The 13,862-nt window shown below is 40.1% G+C and overlaps 1 protein-coding gene across 1 annotated transcript in view; it reads right to left on the bottom strand.

The window, feature by feature from the left end:
• The window catches only part of LOC127629064 (uncharacterized), a 72,362-nt gene extending 63,224 nt beyond the window's left edge, over nt 1-9,138 (bottom strand). Inside the window, exon 1 of the mRNA XM_052106102.1 lies at nt 7,857-9,138. Coding sequence (XP_051962062.1) covers nt 7,864-9,012 — 1,149 coding nt within the window. The 5' untranslated portion in view covers nt 9,013-9,138 and the 3' untranslated portion in view covers nt 7,857-7,863. The remainder of the gene's footprint in view (nt 1-7,856) is intronic.
• Nucleotides 9,139-13,862: the final 4,724 nt, after the last annotated feature.

Raw genomic sequence — 13,862 nt, 5'->3', positions numbered from 1 at the left:
GGTCAAAAATTTCGGGTTTTACTATCCTTATGGGGACATTTGGTCCCCACAAAGTGATAAATACACGCTCACACACACACACACACACACACACACACACACACACTTCGGTCCACCCCCGCGGAGGGGGGGGGCTTGTCAACTGATCATATGCCATTGTCGTTTTGGATGAGATCGTGAAAGGACTGAACAGAACAGATGTGTTAAAGGTATATTTTATAGTGCATACTATTTCGTTTAAAATTTAAGACATTTTGTTAGCGGTACAACTAAAATGAAATATTGTGTTTAGTAAAAATTACCCTGTTTGCCAAAGAATAATTTTCATCATTTTAAAGTGAACGACTGTCTTTGAGTTTGCTTCAGTCACTGTTTAGAAACACATTTTAGCCTCTGGTAAAAATAAAGCCTTAAGTTTGTCATCAAGCATTGCAACCCATTAAAGACACATCATTTAAACACATTTTAAACCTAATAAACACTTTTTATGTCTTACAATTATAATAAAAAATAAAATGACCCACACCCATTACTTTATCATTGTTTTTGAAAAAATAGTGATTGATTAAACAATTCTCATACCATACATTATTTTATTATCTCAGATTTCCATTAAACATTGTACATCATTAAAGATTAATATTTTGTCTACTCTTTTTAAATACACAGATGGGGTATCAGAACAGACACTTCATACTACTTCCTGTACACAACCGCTGACCAAACATTTCATATCACATCATGAACATCTACCGGAGGTTGGGTGGGGAGGGGGCGGGACCGGAAGCAAAGGTCAAAGGTGACATCATCAATAATTTTTTGACACAACGTGCATAATACATACTACTTGTAACTTAACGTTTTCTTCAGTAGAGGTCACGGCCACTATTACAGATGTAAGTTGACCAACATAACTTCTCTTATAATAGCTTTGGATTGGCCATGCGTGGTTTCCCACGTACACTTATCTGGAGAAACATCAAATCAAAACAGAGGTAAGACACACCCGAATTTAGATTGGTCAAGCAGCATTTGCTGTTCTAAATGGAAATTCCCTTTTTGTCTTTGCAAACCAAGTACACTTGAATTGATGCCAATTATTAGTCGTCACTAATCTGACGCAGACTTGCGGTAACATACGAATCGTTTAATCTGTTTGGGAAACACAATGTCAGAGTCAGTCAGAATAAAATCAAATGTTGACAATTTATTGACCAGGTAACATAATCAATTCATCAATTCCAATTAGACAGTGATAAGTCAAAGTTAGACATTTTATCAAAACCTAAGAAATTCGAATTGCAATCACCTGATATAAATTACACACAGTAAACTGTGTGAGATCGTCTGACTACAGAGAACCCTGAGCAATGAGTCGCCTCTCCTTAAATACCCAAATAATTCAATATGCTTACCAAATGGTGGTGTCTTTCATTATAATAAGATTTTGGTCCCCTATTGAGGGGGTTCCTGTAGATTTATTTACAGAGGTAGTTTGTATGGAGGATCTGGGGGAGGGCACACCTTTAAGGGGCACACCACAGTTCTCATATTTTATAACTTCTTTTTGCTTTTCATTATGGCTGGGAGGATGAGACCAGTTTACCAGGCGCACTCAGCCACTTTAAATGATACCAAACATGTTATAGTTACTTTTTTGCACACACTTCACATTGCATAGGTTTTTAGTGAGCTTGAAGTGAGGAGGAGGAGTGAGATGAAGAGACTTTAGAAGGGAGGTATTAGCTGCACAGTTTGTTGCATCTCGGATGTTGCTGTTAAATATGCAAGAGAGAGTTCAGATGTTCATTCTCATGAGAGCCTTTTGTTTTCTCGAGGAGTAGCCCAGACTCACTGGCACCCGCCTTACAGACATGACAGATTTGTATTTATTGCTTTATACACACACACAAAAAATAAAAAATAAATAACAGATTCATGTTCATATATGATTCTTCTCACCTTAGGGCGATGCTCCAGTAGTTCTATTTCAAGTTTGGCCTTTTTAATGGCCAGCCTTTTCTGCTCTAGCTGAAGCTGGATAAGGTCCATGTCCATGTCAGTTTTTTTAATTTGCCTTAATAGATGGACCTTATACAGCTCCTTTGCAGACAACTAGGAAGGCAAAGTAAATAAGATGGTTAAAGAAGAAAATCTGCCACATAGTAACATTATGTAAATAAGGACAACCAGGGACAAGTTCTTACACTGCTAAGATTATGTGTAGAGGTAGATGGACCCTCATCTGCATGTACATCCCCAGCTAGATTCTGTCACAGGACAAATGACACATTTTTCACTCCATCTAAAAAGCTATGCATTGTCCAGTATATGCATCATACCGCTGTAGGTCTCCCAGCACTTTCTAATTCAGTCACAGCAGATGTGGTCTCTTCATCATCATTCTAGAGTGGAAATATGCAAGATTACTTTGTCTGGCAGACAAAGTGAAAGATCTAAAAGCAACTGGTTCTTAAAATGCACCACTAACAATTGTGACAGACTGTGTGGTTTCAGGAGGATCCAATAATACAATGAGTCCATCAGCAACTGCAAGAAAAAAAAGATACTCAATGTGTAAATTACTAAAGTATGACAGACACTGAATAAAGGCATTAGGAACATGCAAGAATAAAAAAAACAGATTACTGTATACAGCATATGCTGTAAAATAGAATATGTATGCATAATGCACAAGTGAAACAATGACTGCATTTGGGAAGCATTTAGCCTTCTTCCTAATGACAAGAGTTAATGATCGTTTTGTCCAAACGTATGACTAAATAATCATAAGTACTAATATGGTATACCTACATTGTACCAAGTCACTTGAGTTGTTGTGGGAGGTAGCAAAGTCTGACGAAGTGCCCTCTGGAATACCATCGACCACAGGGCGACCTTTATTAAGTGAAAGAGCCAACTCCTCAGATGGGGTGAGAGGAGGTGGACCCCCGCCAGTTAGACGGGCCTCAGCCTTCTTTCTATTAGCTATATAGGAAGAATACTGTAAAAGTAACTTAAGACATTGAACTTACAACAGTTAAAATAAAATGTTACCTTTTTGGAGAATGTTTTTGTGTTTCATTTTGACTTGGGAAAGAGTTCTTTTGGCTCCAGAAGGATTACACCTTATAAAACAAGAGGCCTAAATATTTCTTGTCAATATACATTGCACTGTATTCTTAAGAAACTGATGTAGAGAAAAGTAAATGCTTGTCGAGTCATGCCACATGCTCAAAAAGACAATTGTTCAACTTTGCAAATTAACAAAGGCAAGCATATTTAAAATGTAATAAAAAAACGTCGGTTATTTTTTGCCAAGCCAATTGTCTTTCCCTCGCATATGCAGCTGTATTGCTTTTTTTCATTATAATGGGCTTGAACTCCTCATAAGCCAACATTAAAACTTCTAACTCCGCTTCGGAGAAGTGCGCGGCACGTAACTTTTCACCCTTAGTTTCCATGGTGACTCCTGAATTCGGCGTTCCATTGAAAATGCCTTTATATGTTCGCTGTGCGCGCGCATTAACTCGAGGTTATTAGCAGTAGGTTGATTAAACTAACTTGACACAGGTGTTTTGGAACATACCCCGAGTAAGCAGGTTTTGGGTTAATCAACCCATAGTTCAGGGTTAATCTGATGGTAAATTAACCCAGCTTTCTGGAATACACCCCTGGCCACGCTCTTAATAGATGTGTTCGCAAAAATTTGTTTATTTATTTTGAGTCCAAAATTGTTTCTGTGAATTTTTATTGTAAACCATATGATTTTATTTGGTAAATGTAATATACATAAAAGCAAAATTAGTACATCTAAACCATGTTTTAAGTTTTTTATAACTTATTATATTTATATTCTGTTTGTTTATGCAGAGGCGGCGGCAGCCGATTTTGCCGGGGCTTCAGCCCCGAATGTTTTGAGTATAGCCCCGAATGTATTTTGAATAGTTGACTGACAAATATGAAACCGGACAATAGCCTATGTAAACCCCCGAAATCATAAGTTGCCTTATTTCATTGTGCTTTGGCTTTGCACATACTGCATACAGCCTGTAAAAATAGACATAGGCATAATCTAGCCTTGAGTTAACAGCAGTTAGCAGGAAAGACAGCAAAAATGAAGCAAATGAGGCTTTGGGGATTTTTCTGAAAGAAGTCAGTGGGTAAGAATTCACATTTGTTTTTGTCCTTAAAGTCTGAAGATCATCATCTGGCCCACAGTAGGCTAAACCTCACTCTCCTAACGTCAAGAGGTGGACTAGCGACTGTCATTAAAGGTTGTAGCCTATAGCTTCTGTGTTAGCGCACCCGCCTCCAATGCCGGAGATGTCGGTTCGAGTCCTGTGTGGAGCGTATTTTCATTATTTATCAGGTGTTGTTTTCTCTAAGGTTAACCAATGAGCATTAACATAAAATGTATATGTGACTTGTTTTGTTATATTAGTTTGTAGTAAATATACACTTTGATTTGATTAAATGGTTTTGTAGAGTGTAGCAAAGATTAGCGCCAGACTGAGGAGCAGCAGCTGTGCCAGAATCAGGCATGGAAACTGGTAACAATTAATAAGTCACTTTACTTTAAATAAAGTTAAAAGTGAAACATTGTTTATCCCAATGCTCCTAATGAAAGGATTTTGACAGATGAACATGGAGAATTATATACAGTTCGATGCCATGGTGTGTCAATGAACTTAGACTAAAGTCATTCAAGTATTGCTTAACTTAGGATCTTATACATCATTTTGACAAAAAATATACATTATTTATATTAAATATTTTTTTACCTCACTTTACTCACTATAATATAACTCTTTTGTGATGACTTTATGGTAATGTACATGAAAATTCAAGAATCATGATAAGATCTAAGGGCAATCCCACTGATCTGCTCTTCCCAATACATTTTCTTCAATGGTATTGGTCCACAATTTGACATATGTAGCACTTGATGAATTAGTTGTTTCAAGCTGATTTGCAATAAGTTATGTGCTGTATCTGTTCTTTTGCATCACAGATGATTCAGGGAGGAGAGAGGATGTTGAGGATAGTACTAGAGTGGAAGGTTTAGGAACTGTAGAAACAGGCCCAGCCAGAGCAAAACTCAAAGAATACCCTCTCACCAGCTTTGGACTACAGAGAAGTGGTTGCTAGTGTGAAAATAAAATGGTCTGGGCTAAACCCCGGATGTCCTTCAATGCTGGAAACGCCTCTGTGTTTATAGAGTGTCTTAAATGTATTAATAAAAAACATTTGTTTTTTAATATTACTAAATTTTCAATTGCTATTCGTAATTTTTTATTTATTTTTTGTCTTTAAAAGCCCTCTTGTTTTGTGGATGTTTTCTCTGGTTGTATTGTTCTGCAATAAAAAATAAAAGTAAATAAATAAATCAATAAGTATTGCAAAACAATGATGCAATGAGTGATCTGGATTAAACAGAAACTGGACTAGATCATACAAAAAAAAAGAAACATATATATATATATATTTGATTTGACAAATTTGTTCCGGATAATTCCAGCTGAATGTCACTATACCCTTGCACTGATACTGTGAGCCTACTGTATTTGTGAAATTCATCAGTATTTAAAGTTAAAATAATTCATCATTTATAATGGTAAATACTGTATGTGCATTTTGTATGCATAATTTGTAGTATTTAAACTGAGTTTACATTATGTATAACAAAGGTTCAAATGGTTTTGTCACATTAAGAACTGTTCAGCCACCATGTTTCGATGGTGTGGTTTCTTTACCACATCCACCCACGTTGTGGATGGAAAATTCTTGCAAAAAAAGATGTTAGACACGCAAGCCTACTCATAAAATGTAACCAATTATTGACAAAAAAGTGATACTGTTTCCATTGATTTATAGGAAGGGGAGGGGGTCTGGTTGGATTAGGGTTGCGGTGGCTGACATTGGTGCCCCTCAAACAAAATAGGTGCCTGACAACCCTGACTGCACTTACATTGTCAACATTTTAAAAAATACAACAGTAAAAAGTGGAAAGTTGCGAGGAGGAAACCAAGGAGCATAAAGTCTGAGAAAATAGTGTTAAAACATTATAAAGTAAAGTTGTAATCTCTTTGTAATTTCTGTGGTACAACTCCTGCTACTACTTTTTAAGAATCTACATTAAACCTTCCCCTTTTTAGCAGTCATAAAACAGCCCTGAAATCTCTGTTGCACTTCTTTTAATTTTTCTCTCTGGAGGTACAGAAACTCCTCAGCATGTACAGTATTAATGAATTGTTTGGTATAGAGATGCCAATTAAAGTCTTTCTTTCTTCCTTACTTAAGGACACTCTCTCAAATGTTACGAGTGCATCTCTGATCAGATAGCGGGTTTTTGTGATGGAAAATTGATGACATGTCCCAGTGGAGCTTCCAAATGTGCGAGTATAACAGTGGCCCAATCCATTGTTAAGTCCGGACATAATTTACAATGACAAATCCACTTACAAATGACAAATAATATAAAAACAAGTGATTGAGCATAAAGACTAAATACTAGCAGTGCAGTATGCTAAAAATGTAAGAGTAGATCAGGAAAATGCAATGTGTGGTGATGTGGGCGTTGCCGAGCGACGTCTGTGTTAGGGGTATAACAGTTGTGACCCGGACCAGATATGGAGAAAGAAGACCAGGAGTCGAGAAGTTCAATTAAAGAATCAAAAATTTACTGAAGTATAGTCTGCAGTGAAATTGGTAGAGCCAGCGGCAAAGTCTCACGAGGAGATCGAAAGCCAACTCGTACCTTACACAAAATCTTACATCAATTATACCATTTGCAAGGACGTACATTCCATTATTTTACTCCTGATTGGCTAAAAGACCATAAAGTCACAACATATAGACAGCTATGCGGCCTATCAACATTAATCAGCGCACTTGTCGTCCGAGCCCGAGATTTACATCTGAAGTGACCTCGCAGATGGTCGCGGGCGTCTTCGAGTCGGCCTGGTGTGCATCCCTGGGTTCAAAACCTGGGTAGAAAGTCAAACGCACACACAAAACACTGACGAACGACAGTTCTTCTCTGGGCACAAGAGAGCCAGAGCACAACGTTATCAGGCCATTTAAACCAAAACAGAGAGATAAAATATTCACTCCTCGGGCAGAGGAGAGGGGTAGAAATAACATACATTTCTTCCCTAAAGAAATAATAAGAGAAAAATCACACTTCTACTATTCAGGTATTATTACATAGGACTTTAAACCATATAATTAGTCATGGAAAGGTAACAATCAAACACAGAATACATCTGGAACCTATGTTTAACGCATTCTCCATGCCCCCTCCCCTGAGAGACTGGAGAGCATCACAGATAAGCTTATCCCCAAAAGACCTTCAGCCTACGTGCAGGACAGAGAGAAAGACTCTGGAATGTTCCTAAAAGAGACTAGTTAGCATTCAACACACATATGATTCAAAGTATATTTCAGTTATGCATAAGAAAATAGAATTGATTATGTGATCATGCATATAGTTAATTCATCACTTTATTAAAGAAGTTAAGCAACAGAATACAGATAGATATTGATATAAAAGGATATATATATATATATATATATATATATATATATATATATATATATATATATATATATATATATATATATATATGTATTGATATATCTGAAGAGACAAGGGATTTTGACCCTCACCCTTCAGTCCCCGTTTTAGACCAATGTGGGGTCCAATACCGCCACGCCTGGTCTACCAAGTGAGGTCACTACGGAAGGTGGAGTGGTAACGCATGCTTCCCTGATGGGTCACACTTGTCTCTTCGCCTCATTCGTGGACATGCTGGATACTAAAATTCCCAGTCCCCACGCGAAGGCTCTCCCACCTTCCACTCACAACAGGGCATGGATGTTATCCTTCTTAAGTTTCTCTTTCAAGCATGTCGTCAGTTTTCTCAGTCGGTTCTCCTCCTCGGAAGGGTTCAAGTTACTGCAAGCAGACCTGCATACATAAGAAAAACAGAAACGAACACACATCCACACACACAGACAGAGGACACCCACTCCCAAAAGAGCTCCAAAAGCATATAACACATATTTAACAGCTCCCATGACCAAATCCTCTGACGCAGCCACAAACTCCTCCCAAGCTTCCTCCACATATTCCTCCACTCTTTCCGTCATGTCAGTAAATATTGCTCCTACCGAAAAAGCCAAAACCAATGCTACTGCTATAGCAGACGGAGGTTCCGAATCAGTATACCATGGAGTGCCCTTAGATTTAAGCCATACAGAATTCAAATACTCATAACCTGCAAATGGATCATTAGTTTTTATCTGTTCCAGAAATGCAGTGATACATTTCTGCCGAGCTGTTTGCGCCTTCAACCGAGGAAAATATTCAGTCTTCTGCTTCAACTCTGCAACACAAAGAGACAGCTCTGCTTCGTTAGCTTTCTTACTCTTATCAACTGGACGCCATGCAGGACCCATGGGGTGTGTCAACCTGTGTTTAGCACAGTCCTCTGATGGAGCCTTAGACTCTAGATCTCTGATTTCCTGTACTGAAGGAATTGGACTCAGAAATTGTCTAAATTGTTTTGCCCTGTCAAACCACTCATCTCCAATAGCTACATCGGACAACTGAGGCCACATCCTCACCTGAAATGATTTATAATTGTCCCACAACAGCTCCTCATACTTTAAAGGTACCAGACTAGTCTTTGCTCGAGTGTACATCATTTCAATATTCAGTTTAAACACTTGCAAGTGCATCCATGCTGTCACATTATAAGCCATCGATGTAGGATTATAACATTTATCTTCAAGGTAATCATGCAAGTGATCCATGTTGAAAACAGTTCTGTTAGCAAGGTTCCTAGCAAACTCATACTGGTGCAACACATCAGAAAAACTAGCCCAAGTGTAACCTGACTTAACAAAAGAAGCATTACACACCTCCCAGGGTATCTCCATCATCTTCACACCGGTGAGCTTCTCAGAAATTTCTCTACATTTATCAACATCTCCAGGAGGAAACATCTTAACAAACCACTGTTGAATTTCTTTACCTAAACAACGCTCAACATGTGCAGTCTCCTTCCAAGGGTCATCGAATCTAGTGTACCTGGGCCAAGAGAGGGACAAAGCATTAATAACAGGCAAACCATTTTTACTGCCATTCAGATCGAACTTGTCCCTGTCAGTTTTATCTATCCGTCCTAACCTATCACAGACTGCACCGTAAGCCCTATTAGTGTCCAATCGGATCATGTGGCATTTAGTTGGGACTAACACTCCCATCTCATCAAATCCTTATCATTTATTGCTGTTTGATACTCATCAGACCCCGGTTCTTCTCTAATCACAATATTGCTGTATATATAGCTTTGGGCTACATCTTTAATGACTTTGTTGTAACCAAGTTCATTCTTAGCTTTGGGAAGATAGTATGACATGATGTGGCGAGGATCAGGAGCACTTGGGTATAACGGAAGTTTCAATGCTTTTCCACCTAAAATCAGGTGGGAGTCATTCACATCTGCTACCTGACGCCTCCTTCGTTCTGCTCTACTCTCACCTTTTCTAGATTTTAACAAATATCGATTAACCATATCCATTCGTATAGAGCATGCACTCATGTTTTCACGAGCTATGTGGTCAGGGATCCAGCTCATTGAACTGAAATCTCCTTCAAACAGGTCAACGCCTCCACTCCTCATCCACCGACCTTTTTGCATAATGAGGGTAGTATCGGGATAATTTGGGGAGTGACCAAGCCAATAGGTCACTGTCTCATTTCCGTCCAGACGATAACAACGATCATTTACCTTTTGGTACATGGTCGGAATTAAATTTAGACCCTCAGTTGAATTTAGACATGGGTATTGTACCCATGATGGACGGTTATCGATCTCCTCACAATCCCAATGAGTTGAAAACGCATGGAATCTCCCTGTCCAAATTGAAATTTGAATCCACATAAAAAAATGATAAAGCGATCAGAATTAAAAATACCAACGAGAGCGGAAGTACCAATCGGATGAAAGCTCGTTTCACTTTCAGTCGTCTCTCACTACGCACTTCTTCTTGAAGAATTAGCAGCTTCAGTATGTCGTCGGATTCAGCCATCTGTAATGATAAAACATTTGTTCTAGAATTCTAGGATTTTAACATACACGACAGACATTTAATGATCCCGAGGTAGTAAGTTGTTACACTTTTCAAGTGGTTTCACCTGTGACCAATGTCTCCATACGGTACCCAAAACCCCCTGTCCAGTAGAACAGAGGTGTTAGTGGTCAATACCACCTGATAAGGCCCATCAAATTTCGGACCTAAGGGGAAACTATCTCCGCTGTAACATTACATTGTCACCTATTTCAGGCAAAGCAAGCATGTCTTTTTGCTCAACATTATCTCGATCTGCTTGTCGTGTGCTAACACTAACCCGTGTGTCTCGCAGACTGTCATCCAAAGCTTTCAGATAATTTTGTAAAGCGTCTTTCAAAGGCCCGGATGGTCCCTCATGTTGCAAGGGGCATCCCAGGGCAGCCGCATGTAGCGACCTGTCATTACCTCAAAAGGGCTGAGCTGTGTAGTCTTGTTAGGGCTGGCTCTCATGCTTAACAAAATCGCTGGGACAGCCGCGATGCCACCCTTTCCCCACTCCAACAATCTCTTTCTCAATGAAGTTTTAAGCGTACGATTAGTGCGTTCAATAGATCCGCTAGATTGGGGCCTAAATGGAATGTGAAAGTGTTGCCTCACCCCCATCAATTTCATGACATTTTTCATCACCTTCCCAGTAAAATGTGTACCCTGATCTGAATCAATTTGTAAGGGCAAACCCCATCTTGGGAAAACTTCATTCAACATAATCTTGGCGGTTGCATCTGCGGTGCAGTTTCTCAGTGGAAATGCCTCAACCCATCTGGAAAACAGATCAACAATCATTAGAATGTATGTAAAACCTCCACTAGGGGCAGTGGACCTATGAAATCAATTTGGAGGTGTGTCCACGGCCCTTGAGGTCGAGGGGCATGTCCTAAGGGAATTTTCAGCTTAGAAGAAGAATTAACCTTAAGGCATACTAGACATCTCTTACAAAAATCATTGCAAGAAGCCCTCAGTCGGGGCCACCACCAGGTTTTGGAAATCATTGCATGTAGTTTTTCAGGACCTGCATGTGCCAAACCATGATACAAAGACATTAGTTCAGTTCTAGCAGAAACAGGACAAACAAAACGCTCATTAAATTTCCACAGTCCTTCTGCATTTTTCTGAGCTCCTAATTTTGTCCATTGTTCTATCTCTTCAGGGTCATCCTCATCATAGAGTTTAAAAAGGTCTCTGGGGGTCTCACTCTCCTGAGGAGCAAGAGCCATAACACTCACACAAGTCTCAGTCCGTGTTGCAGCCTCTCTGGCAGCTGTGTCAGCAGCTCGGTTTCCTGTAGCCTCAGGAGAATTGTCCGTTGCATGTCCAGTGACTTTGATAACTGCTCCTGTTGCAGGAAGATCACAGGCATTCATAAGTTCTTTTACCTGCTGTTGATGAGAGATCGGCAGACCGGCAGTGGTTAGAAATCCACACAGGGCCGAAGTCATGAACAGCACCATATGCATAACGGCTGTCAGTGTAAACATTGACTCGTTTCCCCTGGCCATACTGCAATGCTCGTGTCAATGCGACCAGCTCGGCCACTTGAGCCCCTCCTCCTGAAAGAGAACCACAGTCAACAGTTTCACCATGTTCATTTACAACAGCCCAGCCAGTGAAGCGTTTTCCCTGTTCATGAAAGCTGGAACCATCCACGAACAACTTCATGGCATCAGAAAGTGGTTCAGATTGAAGAGGGCTCTGGCTGTCCGTCTCGATCAGTCGGGCACAGTTGTGTGCAGTTCCTTCTTCTGGAAGTAAGGAGGCAGGGTTGATAGCAGTTTCAATGTCAATATTTATCCACATTTTTCTTTCTTCAAGTTCACTTTGAATCCCCGCTTTGGAGGGCATTCAAAACAGTCTGTACAGCAGTCAAATGTTTGAACTTGGTTGGACTAGCAATTAAAATGTCATCCACATATTGTAGGACAACAGATCCGTCATATTCAATTTGTTTTCTTACCGGATCGATGAAGGATGCTAGTACCTGATGAAACAGTGTGGGTGAGTTGCAGAAACCTTGTGGCAAACGACTCCATGTCCATTGGCGACCCCTGCTGGTGAAAGCAAATCTGCCTTGGTCCTCCTTGGCTAGGGACAAGTCCAAAAACCGTTAGAAATGTCTAAAGCAGTAAAAAGATAATGTTCAGATCCTATCTCGTGTAGGATAGTTATGGGGTTGGCCACCAGAGGGTGCATTTTCTCAGACACTGAATTCAGAGAAGTGTAATCAATGGTCAACGCCAGCTCCCATCCGGCTTTTGACAGGCCACATGGGAGAGTTAGTGGGAGAGGAGCAGGGAATCACAATCCCCGTTTGCATAGTTCATCTACAACAGTGTCAGCCCCTCTCGAGCCTCATTTTTCAAAGGATATTGTCTTCTGGCTTCATGCAAAGGACCTGGGATGCTCAGTGGCTGAATCTGTGCTAAACCACAATCATATTTATCTTTTGCCCATACATCAGGAAATTTGGAAATTATAAACTTCCACTCAGGGCGAGTTTCAGTTAGACTAGCAGGTTCAGCCACTGCACATCTCTGCTCATGGTGGGGGCCACTCTGAGATAAGCTTAATTGTTTCATTGCAGCCAAGCACTAGCTTATCTTGAGAAAGCAAAACATCAGCTTCGAGTTCTTTCAGAATGTCAACACCAATTAGAGTCCCTACAGTATTTTTCCCTACCCAAAATTCAGTCCAATAGACTTTTTCAGAGTTAGAAATGGTTAGAGGGATAGGAACAGATTTATGATATACATTTGTGCCATTTAGACCTTCTATATACAAAGTTTCAGAAGTGATCTCAAGATCGAGATCTGTAATTGATACAGTCGCGCCGTGTCAATCAAAATAAGGCATCGCCGGCCTCCTAACAACGCATTTATGAATGGGCTGGTGTCTGCATAATTACATGAACCGGAGGCCGCTGACCCCTATTCGTCCCCTATCAGCTGCCTCAGCTTTTTGAGCTCAGCTGTAGTCAGAGAGTTAAGCTTCGAGCATCACTGTTGACAGAAACATCATTTTTAGGACCTTCTTTTTTCTCATTTCTGTGATTTTTTGTTTACCACTACGACAATGTCTAGCAATGTGGCCCTCTCTGTTACAATTTCTGCATCTGGCAACAGGCTTGGTACAATCTCTAGAGGTATGACCTCTCTCGTCACAATTATAGCAGATTATGTTATTGCGGGGACTCATTTCCACTTCAACTGACACAGCAGATACTTTACCCACATTAACATCATCATCACACGTTTGCAAACGGCTCCAGCTTACAGAGCACCAACGAAGCAAATCCTTCCAATATCTGATGTCAATGGCACTGTTCAACAACATGTCTCGGTATTGTTTATTGAATCCGCCTGTAGCGGATTCTATCACTATGGCAGAATCAAGATCTTCTGCGTTGTTGTTTGCAGCACAGTACGTTTCATAGGCTATGCGAAAGCGCTCAATGTATTCTAAGGGGTTTTCGCCAGCCCTCTGTTTAATCTGTGTCACACTGGTCCAGGGAAAAGACCCCCGACCCAAAATATCTTTCACGCGTAACTTGTAATCTGAGTAAGCTTCACAAAACTCAGGCAAATCTGTGGGGACTCTGGGGTGGAAAGGAGCAATCTGAACCGCCCTTAATTTGCTGGTAGGAACCAAACCCTCAACCAAAGACTGTATATCTGCCATCCCCAGATTCTGTTGCCTAGCAACGGCCTCTAGCCTGTCCCATAGAA

The sequence above is a fragment of the Xyrauchen texanus genome, chromosome 35 (genome assembly GCF_025860055.1).
Source record: "Xyrauchen texanus isolate HMW12.3.18 chromosome 35, RBS_HiC_50CHRs, whole genome shotgun sequence".
NCBI lineage: Eukaryota > Metazoa > Chordata > Actinopteri > Cypriniformes > Catostomidae > Xyrauchen > Xyrauchen texanus.
Note: the sequence above shows the minus strand (reverse complement) of the source record. Positions and strands in the feature narration are given on the sequence as shown.